Source organism: Xenopus tropicalis, chromosome 6, assembly GCF_000004195.4.
Source record: "Xenopus tropicalis strain Nigerian chromosome 6, UCB_Xtro_10.0, whole genome shotgun sequence".
Taxonomy (NCBI): domain Eukaryota; kingdom Metazoa; phylum Chordata; class Amphibia; order Anura; family Pipidae; genus Xenopus; species Xenopus tropicalis.
Genome location: NC_030682.2, coordinates 6,309,705 through 6,322,904, shown reverse-complemented (window position 1 = coordinate 6,322,904; position 13,200 = coordinate 6,309,705). Strand labels below are relative to the sequence as shown.

Here is a 13,200-nt window from a genome sequence, read left to right as displayed (position 1 = left end):
GACGTGGGGAATGAGTATGGCAGTAGTGGGACAGTGGGGGGGGGCAGTAGTAGTGGGACAGTGGCGGGGGCAGTAGTGGGACAGTGGGGCAGTAGTTGGGACAGTGGGGTGCAGCAGTAGTGGGACAGTGGGGGGCAGTAGTGGACAGAGTGGCGAGGCAGTAGTGGGACATAGTGGGCAGTAGTGGGACAGTGGGGGGCAGTAGTTGGGACAGTGGGGGAGGCAGTAGTGGGACAGTGGGGGGCGTAGTGGGACGTGGGGGCAGTAGTGGACAGTGGGGGCAGTAGTGGCAGGGGGGGGGCAGTAGTGGACAGTGGGGGGAGTAGTGGGACAGTGGGGTGCGTAGTGGGACAGTGGGGGCAGAGTGGACAGTGGGGGCAGTAATGGGACAGTGGGGGCAGTAGTGGGACAGTGGGGGGCAGTAAGTAGTGGGACAGTGGGGGGCAGTAGTGGGACAGTGGGGATGCAGTAGTGGGACAGTGGGGGGGCAGTAGTGGCAGTGGGGGGGGCAGTAATGGCAAGTGGGGGGGCAGTAATGGGACAGTGGGGATGCAGTAGTGGGACAGTGGGGGGGCAGTAGTGGGACAGTGGAGGGGCAGTAGTGGGACAGTGGGGGGGCAGTAGTGGGACAGTGGGGGCAGTAGTTGTGGACAGTGGGGGGCAGTAGTGGGACAGTGTGAGTGGGCAGTAGTGGGACAGTGGGGGCAGTGCAGAGTGGGACAGTGGGGGGCAGAGTGCGACAGTGGGGGCAGTAGTGGGACAGTGGGGGGCAGTAGTGGGACAGTGGGGGGGCAGTAGTGGGACAGTGGGGGGCAGTGTAGTGGACAGTTGGGGGGGCAGTAATGGGACAGGTGGGGATGCAGTAGTGGGACAGTGGGGGGGGCAGTAGTGGGACAGTGGGGGGGCAGGTAGTGGGACAGTTGGGGCAGTATAGTGCGACAGTGGGGGAGGCAGTAGTGGACAGTGGCGGGGGGCAGTAGTGGGACAGTGGGGGGGCAGTAGTGGGACATAGTACGGGGGGCAGTAGTGGACAGTGTTTGAGGGCAGTAGTGGGACAGTGGGGGGGCAGTAGATGGGACAGTGGGGGGGCAGTAGTGGGACAGTGGGGGGGCAGTAGTGGGACAGTGGGGGGGCAGTAATGGACAGTGGGGGGGCAGTAATGGGACAGTGGGGGATGCAGTAGTGGACAGTGGGGGGGCAGTAGTGGGACGTGGGGGGCAGTAGTTGGGACAGTGGGGGGCAGTAGTGGACACAGTGGGGGTGCAGTAGTGGGACAGTGGGGGTGGGCAGTAGGTGGGACAGTGGGAGGGGGCAGTGTAGAGTGGACAGTGGGGGGCAGTAGTGGACAGTGGGGGGCGGCAGTAGGGGACAGTGGGGGTGGCAGTAGTGGGACAATGGGGGGGCAGTAGATGGACAGTGGGGAGGGGCAGTAGTGGGACAGTGGGGGGCAGTAGTGGGACAGTGGGGGGACAGTTAGTGGGACAGTGGGGGCAGTAGTGGGACAGTGGGGGTGCGTAGTGGACAGTGGGGGCAGTAGTGGGACAGTGGGGGGGCAGTAATGGGACAGTGGGGGGCAGTAATGGGGACAGTGGGGGGCAGTAGTGGGACAGTGGGGGGCAGTAGTGGACAGTGGGGATGCAGCAGTGGGACAGTGGGGGGCAGTAGTCGGACAGTGGGGGGGCAGTAATGGCACAGTGGGGGGGCAGTAATGGGACAGTGGGGATGCAGTAGTGGGACAGTGGGGGGGCAGTAAGTGGGACAGTGGGGGGGCAGTAGTGGGACAGTGGGGGGCAGTAGTGGGACAGTGGGAGGGCAGTAGTGGGACAGTGGGGGGCAGTAGTGGGACAGTGGGGCGAGTAGTGGGACAGTGGGGGGCAGTAGTGGGACAGTGGGGGGCAGTAGTGGACAGTGACGAGGGCAGTAGTGGGACGTGGGGGCGCAGAGTGGACAGTGGGGGGCAGTAGTGGGACAGTGGGGGGGCAGTAGTGGGACAGTGGGGGGCAGTAGTGGGACTAGTGGGGGGCAGTAGTGGGACAGTGGGGGGTTCAGTAGTGGGACAGTGGGGGTGGCTGTTAGTGGGGAATCCCACTGTCCACTACTGCCCCCACTGTCCCACTACTGCCCCACTCCCACTACTGCCCCCCCCACTGTCCCACTACTGCCATTCCCCACTGTCCCATACTCCCCCCACTGCTCATTACTGCCCCCCCACTGTCCACTACTGCCCCCCCACTGTCCCACTGCCACTGCCCCCACTGTCCCACTACTGCCCCCCACTGTCCACTACTGCCCCCCCCAACCTGTCCATTACTGCCCCCCCACTGTCCCATTACTGCCCCCCACTGTCCCACTACTGCCCCCCCCACTGTCCCACTACAGGCACCCCCACTGCCCACTACTGACCCCCCCACTGTCCCACTACTGCCCCCCCACTGTCCCACTACTGCGCGCCCCACTGCCATTACTGCCCCCACGTCCCACTATGCCCCCCACCTGTCCCACTACTGCCCCCACTGTCCCACTACTGCCCCCCACTTGTCCACTACTGCCCCCCCACGTCCCACTACTGCCCTCCCACTGTCCCGACTACTGCCCCCCACTGTCGCCACTACTGCCCCCCACTGTCCCACTACTGCCCCCCCACTGTGCCCACACTGCCCCCCCACTGTCCCACTACTGCCCCCCCCCCTACTGTTCCCAACTACTGCATCCCCACTGTCCCACTACTGCCCCCCCACTGTGCCATTACTAGCCCCCCCCCACTCGTCCCCACTACTGCCCCCCACTGTCCCACTACTGCCCCCCCACTGTCCCACCCACACTACTGCCCCCCCACTGTCCCACTACTGCCCTCCCACTGTCCCACTACTGCCCCCCCACTGTCCCACTACTGCCCCCCACTGTCCCACTACTGCCCCCCCACTGTCCCCACTACTGCCCCCCCACTGTCCCACTCAACTGCCCCCCCACTGTCCCACTACTGCCCCCCCACTGTCCCACTACTGCCCCCCCACTTCCCACACTGCATACCCCACTGTCCATTACTGCCCCCCCACTGTCCCCACTTACTGCCCTCCCACTGTCCACTACTGCACCCCCACTGTCCCACCTACTGCCCCCACTGTCCCACTATGACCCCCACTGTCCCACTACTCCCCCCACTGTCCCACTACTGCCCCCCCCCCACTGTCCCACTACTGCCCCCACTGTCCCACTAGCCCCCCACTGTCCACTACTGCCCCCCACTGTTCCCACATACTGCCCCCCCACTGTCCCACTATGCCCCCCTACTGCCCACTACTGCACCCCCCCACTGTCCACACTGCATCCCCACTGTCCCATTACTGCCCCTCCCACTGTGCCATTACTGCCCCCCCACTGTCCGACTACTGCCCCCCACTGTCCCACTGCTGCACCCCACTGTCCACTACTGCCCCCCACTGTCCCACTACTGCCCCCCCACTTCATACTGCCCCCCACTGTCCATTACTGCCCCCCCACTGTCCCACTACTGCCCCCCCACTGTCCCACTACAGCACCCCACTGTCCCACTACTGACCCCCCACTGTCCCAACTACTGCCCCCCCACTGTTCCACTACTGCGCCCCCACTGTCCCACTACTGCCCTCCCACTGTCCCATTACTGCCCCCCCACTTGTCCCACTACTGCCCCCCCACGTCCCACTCTGCCCCCCCACTGTCCCACTACTGCCCCCCACTGTCCACTACTTGCCCTCCCACTGTCCCACTACTGCCCCCCCACTGCCCCACTACACTGCCCCTCCCACTGTCCCACACTGTGCCCCCCCACGCCCACTTACTGCCCCCCCACTGTCCCACTACTGCCCCCCCCCACTGTCCCACTACTGCATCCCCACTGTCCCATTACTGCCCCCCCCACTGTCCCACTTACTGCACTCCCCCACTGTCCCACTACTGACCCCACTGTCCCACTACTGCCCTCCCACGTGTCCCACTACTGCCCCCCCACTGTCCCACTACTGCCCCCCACTGTTCCCACTACTGCCCCCCCCACTGTCCCACTACTGCCCCCCCCACTGTCCCACTACTGCCCCCCCACTGTCCACTACTGCACCCCAGCCCATCTGCCCCCACTTCCCACTACTGCCCCCACTGTGTCCACTACTCCCCCCACTGCCCACTACTGCCCCCACTGTCCCACTACTGCCCCCCCACTGTCCCATTACTGCCCCCCACTCCCATTACTGCCCCCCCACTGTCCCACTACTGCCCCCCCACGTGTCCCACTACAGCACCCCACTGTCCCACTATTGCCCCCCCACTGTCCCACTACTGCCCCCCCCCACTGTCCCACTACTGCCCCCCATGTCCCACTAACGCCCTCCCATCCCACTACTGCCCCCCACTGTCCCACACTGCCCCCACTGTCCCACTACTGCCCCCCACTGTCCCACTACTCCCCCCACTGTCCCACTACTGCCCCCCACTGTCCACTACTCCCCCCCCCACGGTCCCACTACTGCCCCCCCACTGTCCACTACTGTCTCCCCCGTCCCATACTTGCCCCCCACTGTCCATTACTGGCCTCCCCCACATGTCCCACTACTGCATCCCCACTGTCCATTACTGCCCCCCACTGTCCCACTACTGCCCCCCACTGTCCCACTACTGTCCCCCCCACTGTCCCACTACTGCCCCCCACTGTCCCACCTACTTGCCCCCCCACTGTCCCACTACTGCCCCCCCACTGTCCCACTACTGCCCCCCCACTGTCCCACTACTTGCCCCCCCACTGTCCCACTACTGCCCCCCCACTGTCCCACTACTGCCCCCCACTGTCCATACATCCTCCCCCACTTCCAACTACTGCCCCCCCACTTCTGTCCACACTGCCCCCCACTGTCCCACTACAGCCCCCCCACGTCCCACTACTGCCCTCCATCTCGTCGACTACTGCCCCCCCACTGTTCCTCTTACTGACCCCACTGCCACTACTGCCCCCCCACTGTCCCACTACTGCCCCCCCCACTGTCCCACTACTGCACCCCCCACTGTTCCATTTACTGCCCCCCACTGTCCCATAACTGCCCCCCACTGTCCCATAACTGCCCCCCACTGTCCCACTACTGCCCCCCCACTGTCCCATTACTGACCCCCACTGTCCCACTACTGCCCCCCCACTGTCCCACTTACTGCCCCCCCCACTGTCCCACTACTGCCCCCCCACTGTCCCATTACTGACCCCCACTGTCCCACTACTGCCCCCCCACTGTCCCACTACTGCCCCCCCACTGTCCCACTGCTGCACCCCCACTGTCCCATTACTGTCCCCCCCCACTGTCCCACTACTGCCCCCCCCACTGTCCCATTACTGCCCCCCCCACTGTCCGACTACCTCCCCCCCACTGTCCCACTACTGCCCCCCCCGCTGTCCCACTACTGCCCCCCCACTGTCCCACTACTGCCCCCCCCACCTGTCGCACTACTGCATCCCCACTGTCCCACTACTGCCCCCCCACTGTTCCCATTACTGACCCCCCACTGTCCCACTACTGCCCCCCACTGTCCCACTACTGTCCCACTTCTGCCACCCCACTGTCTCACTACTGCCCCCCCCCACTGTCCCACTACTGCCCCCCCCCACTGTCCCATTACTGACGCCCCCAGCGTGTCCCATTACTGACGCCCCCACTGTCCCACTACTGCCCCCCACTGTCCCATTACTGACCCCCACTGTGCCACTACTGCCCCCCCACTGTCCCCACTACTGCCCCCCCACTGTCCCACTACTGTCCCATTACTGACCCTCACTGTCCCACTACTGCCCCCCCACTGTCCCATTACTGACCCCCACTGTCCTATTACTGACCCCCCACTGTCCCACTACTGCCCCCCCACTGTCCCACTACTGCCCCCCCACTGTCCCACTACTGCCCCCCCCACTGTCCCACTACTGCCCCCCACTGTCCCACTACTGCCCCCCTACTGTTCGACAACTGCCACCCCCACTGTCCCACTACTGCCCCCCCACTGTCCCACTACTGCACCCCACTGTCCCACTACTCCCCCCCACTGTCCCACTACTGTCCCACTACTGCACCCCACTGTCCCACTACTGACCCCCACTGTCCCACTACTGCCCCCCTAGCTGTTCGACAACTGCACCCCCACTGTCCCATTACTGCCCCCCACTGTCCCACTACTGCCCCCCTACTGTTCGACAACTGCACCCCCACTGTCCCATTACTGCACCCCCACTGCCCACTACTGCCCCCCCCACTGTCCCACTACTGCACCCCCACTGTCCCACTACTCCCCCCCACTGTCCCACTACTGTCCCACTACTGCACCCCACTGTCCCACTACTGCCCCCCCACTGTCCCACTACTGCCCCCCTACTGTTCGACAACTGCCCCCCCACTGTCCCATTACTGCCCCCCCACTGTCCCACTACTGCCCCCTACTGTTCGACAACTGCACCCCCACTGTCCCATTACTGCACCCCCACTGTCCCACTAATGCATCCCCGCTGTCCCACTACTGCATCCCCACTGTCCCATTACTGACCCCCACTGTCCCACTACTGCCCCCCCACTGTCCCATTACTGACCCCCACTGTCCCACTACTGCCCCCCCCACTGTCCCACTACTGTCCCACTTCTGCACCCCACTGTCCCATTACTGACCCCCCCACTGTCCCACTACTGCCCCCACTGTCCCATTACTGCCCCCCCCACTGTCCCACTACTGCCCCCCCACTGTCCCATTACTGACCCCCACTGTCCCACTACTGCCCCCCCACTGTCCCACTACTGTCCCACTTCTGCACCCCACTGTCCCATTACTGACCCCCCCACTGTCCCACTACTGCCCCACTGTCCCATTACTGACCCCCCCACTGTTCCACTACTGCATCCCCACTGTCCTATTACTGCCCCCCCCCACTGTCCGACTACTGCCCCCCCCACTGTTCCATTACTGACCCCCACTGTCCCACTACTGCCCCCCCCCACTGTCCCGCTACTGCACCCCCCACTGTTCCATTACTGCCCCCCCCACTGTCCCATAACTGCCCCCCACTGTCCACTACTGCCCCCCCACTGTCCCACTACTTGCCCCCCACTGTCCCATTACTGACCCCCACTGTCCCACTACTGCCCCCCCCACTGTCCCACTACTGCCCCCCCACTGTCCCCATTACTGCCCCCCCCACTGTCCGACTACTGCCCCCCCACTGTCCCACTACTGCATCCCGCTGTCCCACTACTGCCCCCCCACTGTCCCACTACTGCCCCCCCACTGTCCCATTACTGTCCCCCCCCCCCCACTGTCCCACTACTGCATCCCCACTGTCCCATTACTGCCCCCCCCACTGTCCGACTACTGCCCCCCCACTGTCCCACTACTGCATCCCCGCTGTCCCACTACTGCCCCCCCACTGTCCCACTACTGCCCCCCCCACTGTCGCCACTACTGCATCCCCACTGTCCCACTACTGCCCCCCCACGGGTCCCATTACTGACCCCCCACTGTCCCCACTACTGCCCCCCCACTGTCCCACTACTGTCCCACTTCTGCACCCCACTGTCCCACTACTGCCCCCTCCACTGTCCCACTACTGTCCCACTTCTGCACCCCACTGTCCCATTACTGACCCCCCCACTGTCCCACTACTGCATCCCCACTGTCCCATTACTGACCCCCACTGCTCCCACTACTGCCCCCCCCACCTGTCCCACTACTGTCCCACTTCTGCACCCCACTGTGCCACTACTGCTCCCCCACTGTCCCACTACTGTCCCATTACTGACCCCACTGTCCCACTACTGCCCCCCCCACTGTCCCACTACTGCCCCCCCACTGTCCCACTACTGTCCCATTACTGACCCCCACTGTCCCACTACTGCCCCCCCACTGTCCCATTTACTGACCCCCCACTGTCCCACTACTGCCCCCCCACTGTCCACTACTGCCCCCCCAGTGTCCCATTACTGGCCCCCCCCACTGTCCCATTACTGCCCCCCCCACTGTCCCATTACTGCCCCCCCACTGTCCCATTACTGTCCCCCCACTGTCCCACTATTGCCCCCCCACTGTCCCATTACTGCCCCCCCACTGTCCGACTACTGCCCCCCCACTGTCCGACTACTGCCCCCCCACTGTCCGACTACTGCCCCCCCCACTGTCCCACTACTGCCCCCCCACTGTCCCACTACTGCCCCCCCACTGTCCCACTACTACCCCCCACTGTCCCACTACTACCCCCCCACTGTCCCACTACTACCCCCCCACTGTCCCACTACTGCCCCCCCACTGTCTCACTACTGCCCCCCCACTGTCCAGCTTCTTACTCACCTCATGATAAAAAGCAATTAAATTGGCCTGACATGACCTGCCCTTCATAAAGCCATGCTGATTCCTACCCATAATGCCATTCTCCACTACATTATTTTGTATGTGATCCCTTAACAAGCCTTCAAATAACTTGCCCACCACGGATGTCAGACTTACAGGCCTATAATTGCCCGGCTGAGACCTTACTCCCTGTATAAATATAGGAATGACATTCGCCTTCTTCCAATAGAGATGTAGCGAACTGTTCGCCGGCAAACTAATTCGCACGAACATGGGGTGTTCGCGGACTTTTGCCGATGTTCGCCAATTTGGGTTCGCCGCGGTTTTTTTTGCGCCGCGTTTTTTTGCCTCGGTTTTTTCCGCCGTTTTTTTTGCGTTTTTTTTACAAAGTATTTTTCAGAGAAATGTTTGCCCTTGATCCCCCCCCTGTATGCCCCTGCCCAGGTCGTGGCACCCTTTAATCAACTTTAAAATCAGTTTTCTGGGCAGAAATGGTTTTTCTAGGTTTTAAAGTTCGCCTTCCCATTGAAGTCTATGGGGTTTGCAAAGTTCGCGAATATTCGCAAGTTTTGGGCGAAAGTCCGCGAACGGGTTCGCGAAAATTTTCGGCGATGTTCGCTACATCACTATCTTCCAATCCCTAGGTACCATACCTGATGAGAGCGAGTCTGAGAATATCAGAAACAAGGGCCACTGCAATTCTGCCCCTAGCTCTCTCAGTACCCGAGGGTGTATTCCATCTGGCCCCGGTGCCTTGTTTACATTTATCGTGTGTAACCCTTTAAGCACCATATCCTGTGCCAACCACTGTGTAGTTGGAGCTGAGGCAACAGTGCAGCTATTGGGTGAGACTTGGCCCACTGGCTCCTCTACTGTATACACAGAAGAAAAGAACTGGTTAAGCACATCTGCCTTTTCTGTACCCGCTGTAACCATATTGTTATTATAACTCAATGGGGCCACACCCTCAACCTGCATCTTTTTACTATTAATATACTTAAAAAACTTTTTGGGGTTAGTCTTGGCCTCGGCCGCGATGCGCTCCCCATTTTCTATCTTTGCCTTTCGGATTGCTGTTTTACCCACTTGTTATAGTGTTTATATTCATTAAACGCAGCTACTGTCCCCTCTGACTTATATTTCTTAAAAGCTTTCCTTTTTCTCCCTATTAACTTCTTTCCCTCAGAGTTAAGCCACATAGGGTGATTCTTACACTTCTACTTTTTCTTATTAATGGAATGAATTGAGAACAGTAATGATTTAATATCAGATAGAGGTGGAACAAAAGTGTGTATAAATGTATAATAGAGACACCCCCCATACCGGTGACAGTGACATATCAATTGCAGCAATATTATATTATAAGTATAAAAGATAAAGGACGCCGCACTCACAGGTCTTAGTGAAAAATAAAGAAAAATGTATTTTGTCAAACTAACGTTTCGGCTGAGCCCACAGCCTTTCTCAAAGGGAACAAGCAATACATCAAACCCACTCATGAACCCAAATTGGCGCCAAAATCCAGCTGATGACGTCATAGAGTGTGTCACTAGTGATCCCCCCCCCTCCCCCGTGTGAGAAGCATAACGGGAAACACTACAGGAAATATGGGGATCAAAAAGAAAAGTAGACAGGGCAGAATAAATGATATATACACAGATAAAGATTTAGTGAAAGGAGTACATAGAAAGAAATCAAAAGGGACACCTGCTATAGCTGAACTGCAACTCCCTCTCTCTTATCATATACAGGAGTTAAGCATTTTATATATGAGCCAAGCACGAAGCACAGTTAGGGCCCACCTTAAGCTGCCATTTATCATAGCAGCACGAGCCCATTAGTAGCCATACTCCAACCCAGACCCATTCATACACGGAGCCATTTCTTTAGGTACAAAAGTCTCCAACACATGATCCAAGGGGGCGGCACACCATAGGGAAGGCTGCTACAGGGCGCTAGGGTAAAGGGGCATATTCTTATTATAAAGGCTAGTACTGTGCTGGAAGTGTATGCTGAGATTGTTTGTTGCCTACAGCGCAGGGGGATTAGAGACAAGATCACCAAGAAGGGCTGCAAAGGAAGTAATAGAGACAGAACACCCAAGGACAAAGATATAATAATGGACAAAAACTGTGTATATATACAATATAATTAGTGCGATTAACATAGTATCTAGTCCAGTGATAATCCAAACTAGAACAAATGTGAATTATTTGGTTAAAATGGAGTCTATGGGAGATGGCCTTTCCGTAATTCGGAACTTTCTGGATAAGGGGTCCGATACCTGTACATGTAAAAGATGGATGAAATGGTATATCTGTACAGGAAATCATTTTTATTTTTGTTCCGTGCCCAGACCTGACTGTTCAGTGACCGTTCCTTGCCCAATCAGAATGCAGCCCTGTCTATAAGCATCAAACCCAGTATAGGGCCCCAGGGAAGCACAAGGCAGATTTGATCAGTCAGTATAGAGGCCTATTGATTCTATAGCCCCTGCCCCATCATTACACAGCTGTAAGTATTCAGAGTGGGCAGAGTGGGCATCCCATACCAGGAAGTGCCTCACACAGTATCAAGCCTTGGCCAATAAGAGCAGGCCTATTAGCTGAACTCAGCCCTGGCAGTTAACCAGCAGCAGCTTTTCAAACCCAACTAACCCAACTGCCGAGTAGCAGCAGAGGAGGGTACATTGCAGATATAGCGAGCGGCCATCTGAAACATGGGCAGCAGCAGGGAAGTGAGTGAGTTACTATTCAGTTTAGTATCCAGTCTCCCTGATATGTCTACAGCCTTCAGAAATAAGCCTTTCCCTGCAGCTTGCTGTGCCCAGTTGGCATCGGGCATGGAGAATGTGGCTTTGCCCTCGGGCTGCACTGATGCCCCTTTGCCCGCAGACAGTATAAATGCCCAGCCTGGGCCTGGGGAGGAGAGACATACAGAGAGTGGGGCAGATGGAGGAGCCAGTGATACATTAGCGAGTCTCCCTGCTTTATCTACAGCTACTTGTTGTGCCCCGTTGCCCCCAAGAAGTGTAAATGCCCAGCCTGAGAGGCCAAAGGGGAGTGAAGATGAGACTGGAGTTAAAGGGGAAATCAGAGATACAGGATTGGGTCTCCCTGCTTGGCCTGCAGCCTTCAAAAATATAGTTGCAAGAAGTGATAGGAATTTGCTTGCTGACCCCAAAAATGCCCCATTACAGAGGTGCCCAACCAAAGCTCCGGTGCCTACAGACAAGCACAGTTCCTTATGCCCCATCATGGCACCTCCCTGCCATCAGGCTGAAGACACCGGGCCTCTCTCACAGATGGGTGCCCTCCTAGACCAACTGTTCCAAACCCACTCAGCCTCAGTAGGGAGTGAGGAGTTCCTGAGGTTGGCAGGAGATCTGTTTAAGCAGGGAATAGAGGCGCAGAACCAGTGGCACCACAGACTGATGGAGGTCCGCCAGCACAACAGATTGGCCAATCTGGAGAAGGCCCAGATGCAGCTACGTTACAATAGGAGCAGCTCATTATCACCAGCGCCATTTTCTCAGGAGCATTTCCCTCAGTTCCAGGATGTGAGTGAAGATATCGATTGGGTCCTGCTGAATTTTGAGAAACTCTGTGCCATGTGCAACGTGCCGGAACCAGACCGGGTCTTCTATCTGCCCAACGCGCTCAAGAGCAAGGCGATGGGGTGCTACGGCGATGTGCCCATGGGTGCCTGCTGCGATTACCCAGCCATAAAGGCTGCCTTGCTGAAACCGTACGACGGTGAGCCCGAGATACACCGCGTCAAGTTCCGAGATATGGCGCTGAAGTCAGGAGAAACGTTCAACAGCTTCTACCAGAGACTCCAGTATCGCTATGACCGCTGGATGGAGGCCTCCGACATAAAGCAATTCAAGGACTGCTATCGGCCTCTGGTGTTGGAGCAACTGCTCCAGAAGTGTCCGGCTATAGTCCGGCAGAAGGTTCTAAAGCACAAGGGCTGCTCCCCGTATCAGGCTGCCCAAATTGCAGACGATCATCTTCATCTCCATCCGGAACCGGCTTCTCAGCCCAGACTGGACAGATGCCCTCCCCCACCCATAACAGATAAAAATACAGATGCCTCTCTGCTTCAACATTGGTCCACGGACAATGAAAGCATCTTGGATTTCCTGGATTTATTCGAGTGCCGTTCCACCTTCCATCAACTGCCCAAATCCCAATGGGTCAAGTATTTATGTGGCAAACTGAAGGGCAAAGTGCTGGACGTCTGCCTGTCCGTCCCACAAGAACACAAGCGCGATTATGATTTTGTAAAGGCAGAAATTTTAAGGTTCTACGGAATCACCCCGGAGACCCATCGGATCAAGTTCCGGACCATCCAACGTCAGGATGATCAACCCTTCACGGCTTTTTATCAGAACCTTCTGTGCCACTATAATAGGTGGATGGCGGCCTGTGAAGTGCAGACAATTGAGCAGTGCGCCAACCTGATGGTGGTGGAACAACTGCTCACTCGGTGCCCCCCTGAGGTACAGGGAAGGGTGACTTCTATGCAAAAGCCCCCAACGCCAGAAGCCATAGCCAGAATTGCCGATAAGTATATGATCCTCCATGCGGATCTGCAGCAGAACCTCACCCCCCATGAAACCGGTCCCTGAGGCGCCACCGACTGTAAGGAGGCCAAGCCAAGTGGCTTTCCAAGATGGAAGAAAGCAAGGACCGAGAAATGAGCAGAAAAGCTGGCCAAGGCCAAGATATGCAAGTTAATTGTCCTGGGCAACCCCAAAATCAGTTCAGGGGAACCAGGTCTTCCCTTAGCCATGTTGGGCATGACTCTAATGCCTTCCCTTAGCCATGTTGGGCATGACTCTAATGCCTTCCCTTAGCC

The 13,200-nt window shown here is 58.3% G+C and overlaps 1 protein-coding gene and 1 pseudogene across 1 annotated transcript; both read left to right on the top strand.

The window, feature by feature from the left end:
- The window catches only part of LOC101730929, an 18,127-nt pseudogene extending 7,417 nt beyond the window's left edge, over positions 1-10,710 (top strand).
- Positions 10,711-10,743: 33 nt separating this feature from the next.
- LOC116411647 lies at positions 10,744-13,200 on the top strand. The gene has a single exon (XM_031904363.1). It carries the CDS (start codon positions 11,057-11,059, stop codon positions 12,968-12,970), a length of 1,914 nt encoding a protein of 637 aa, XP_031760223.1. The 5' UTR covers positions 10,744-11,056; the 3' UTR covers positions 12,971-13,200.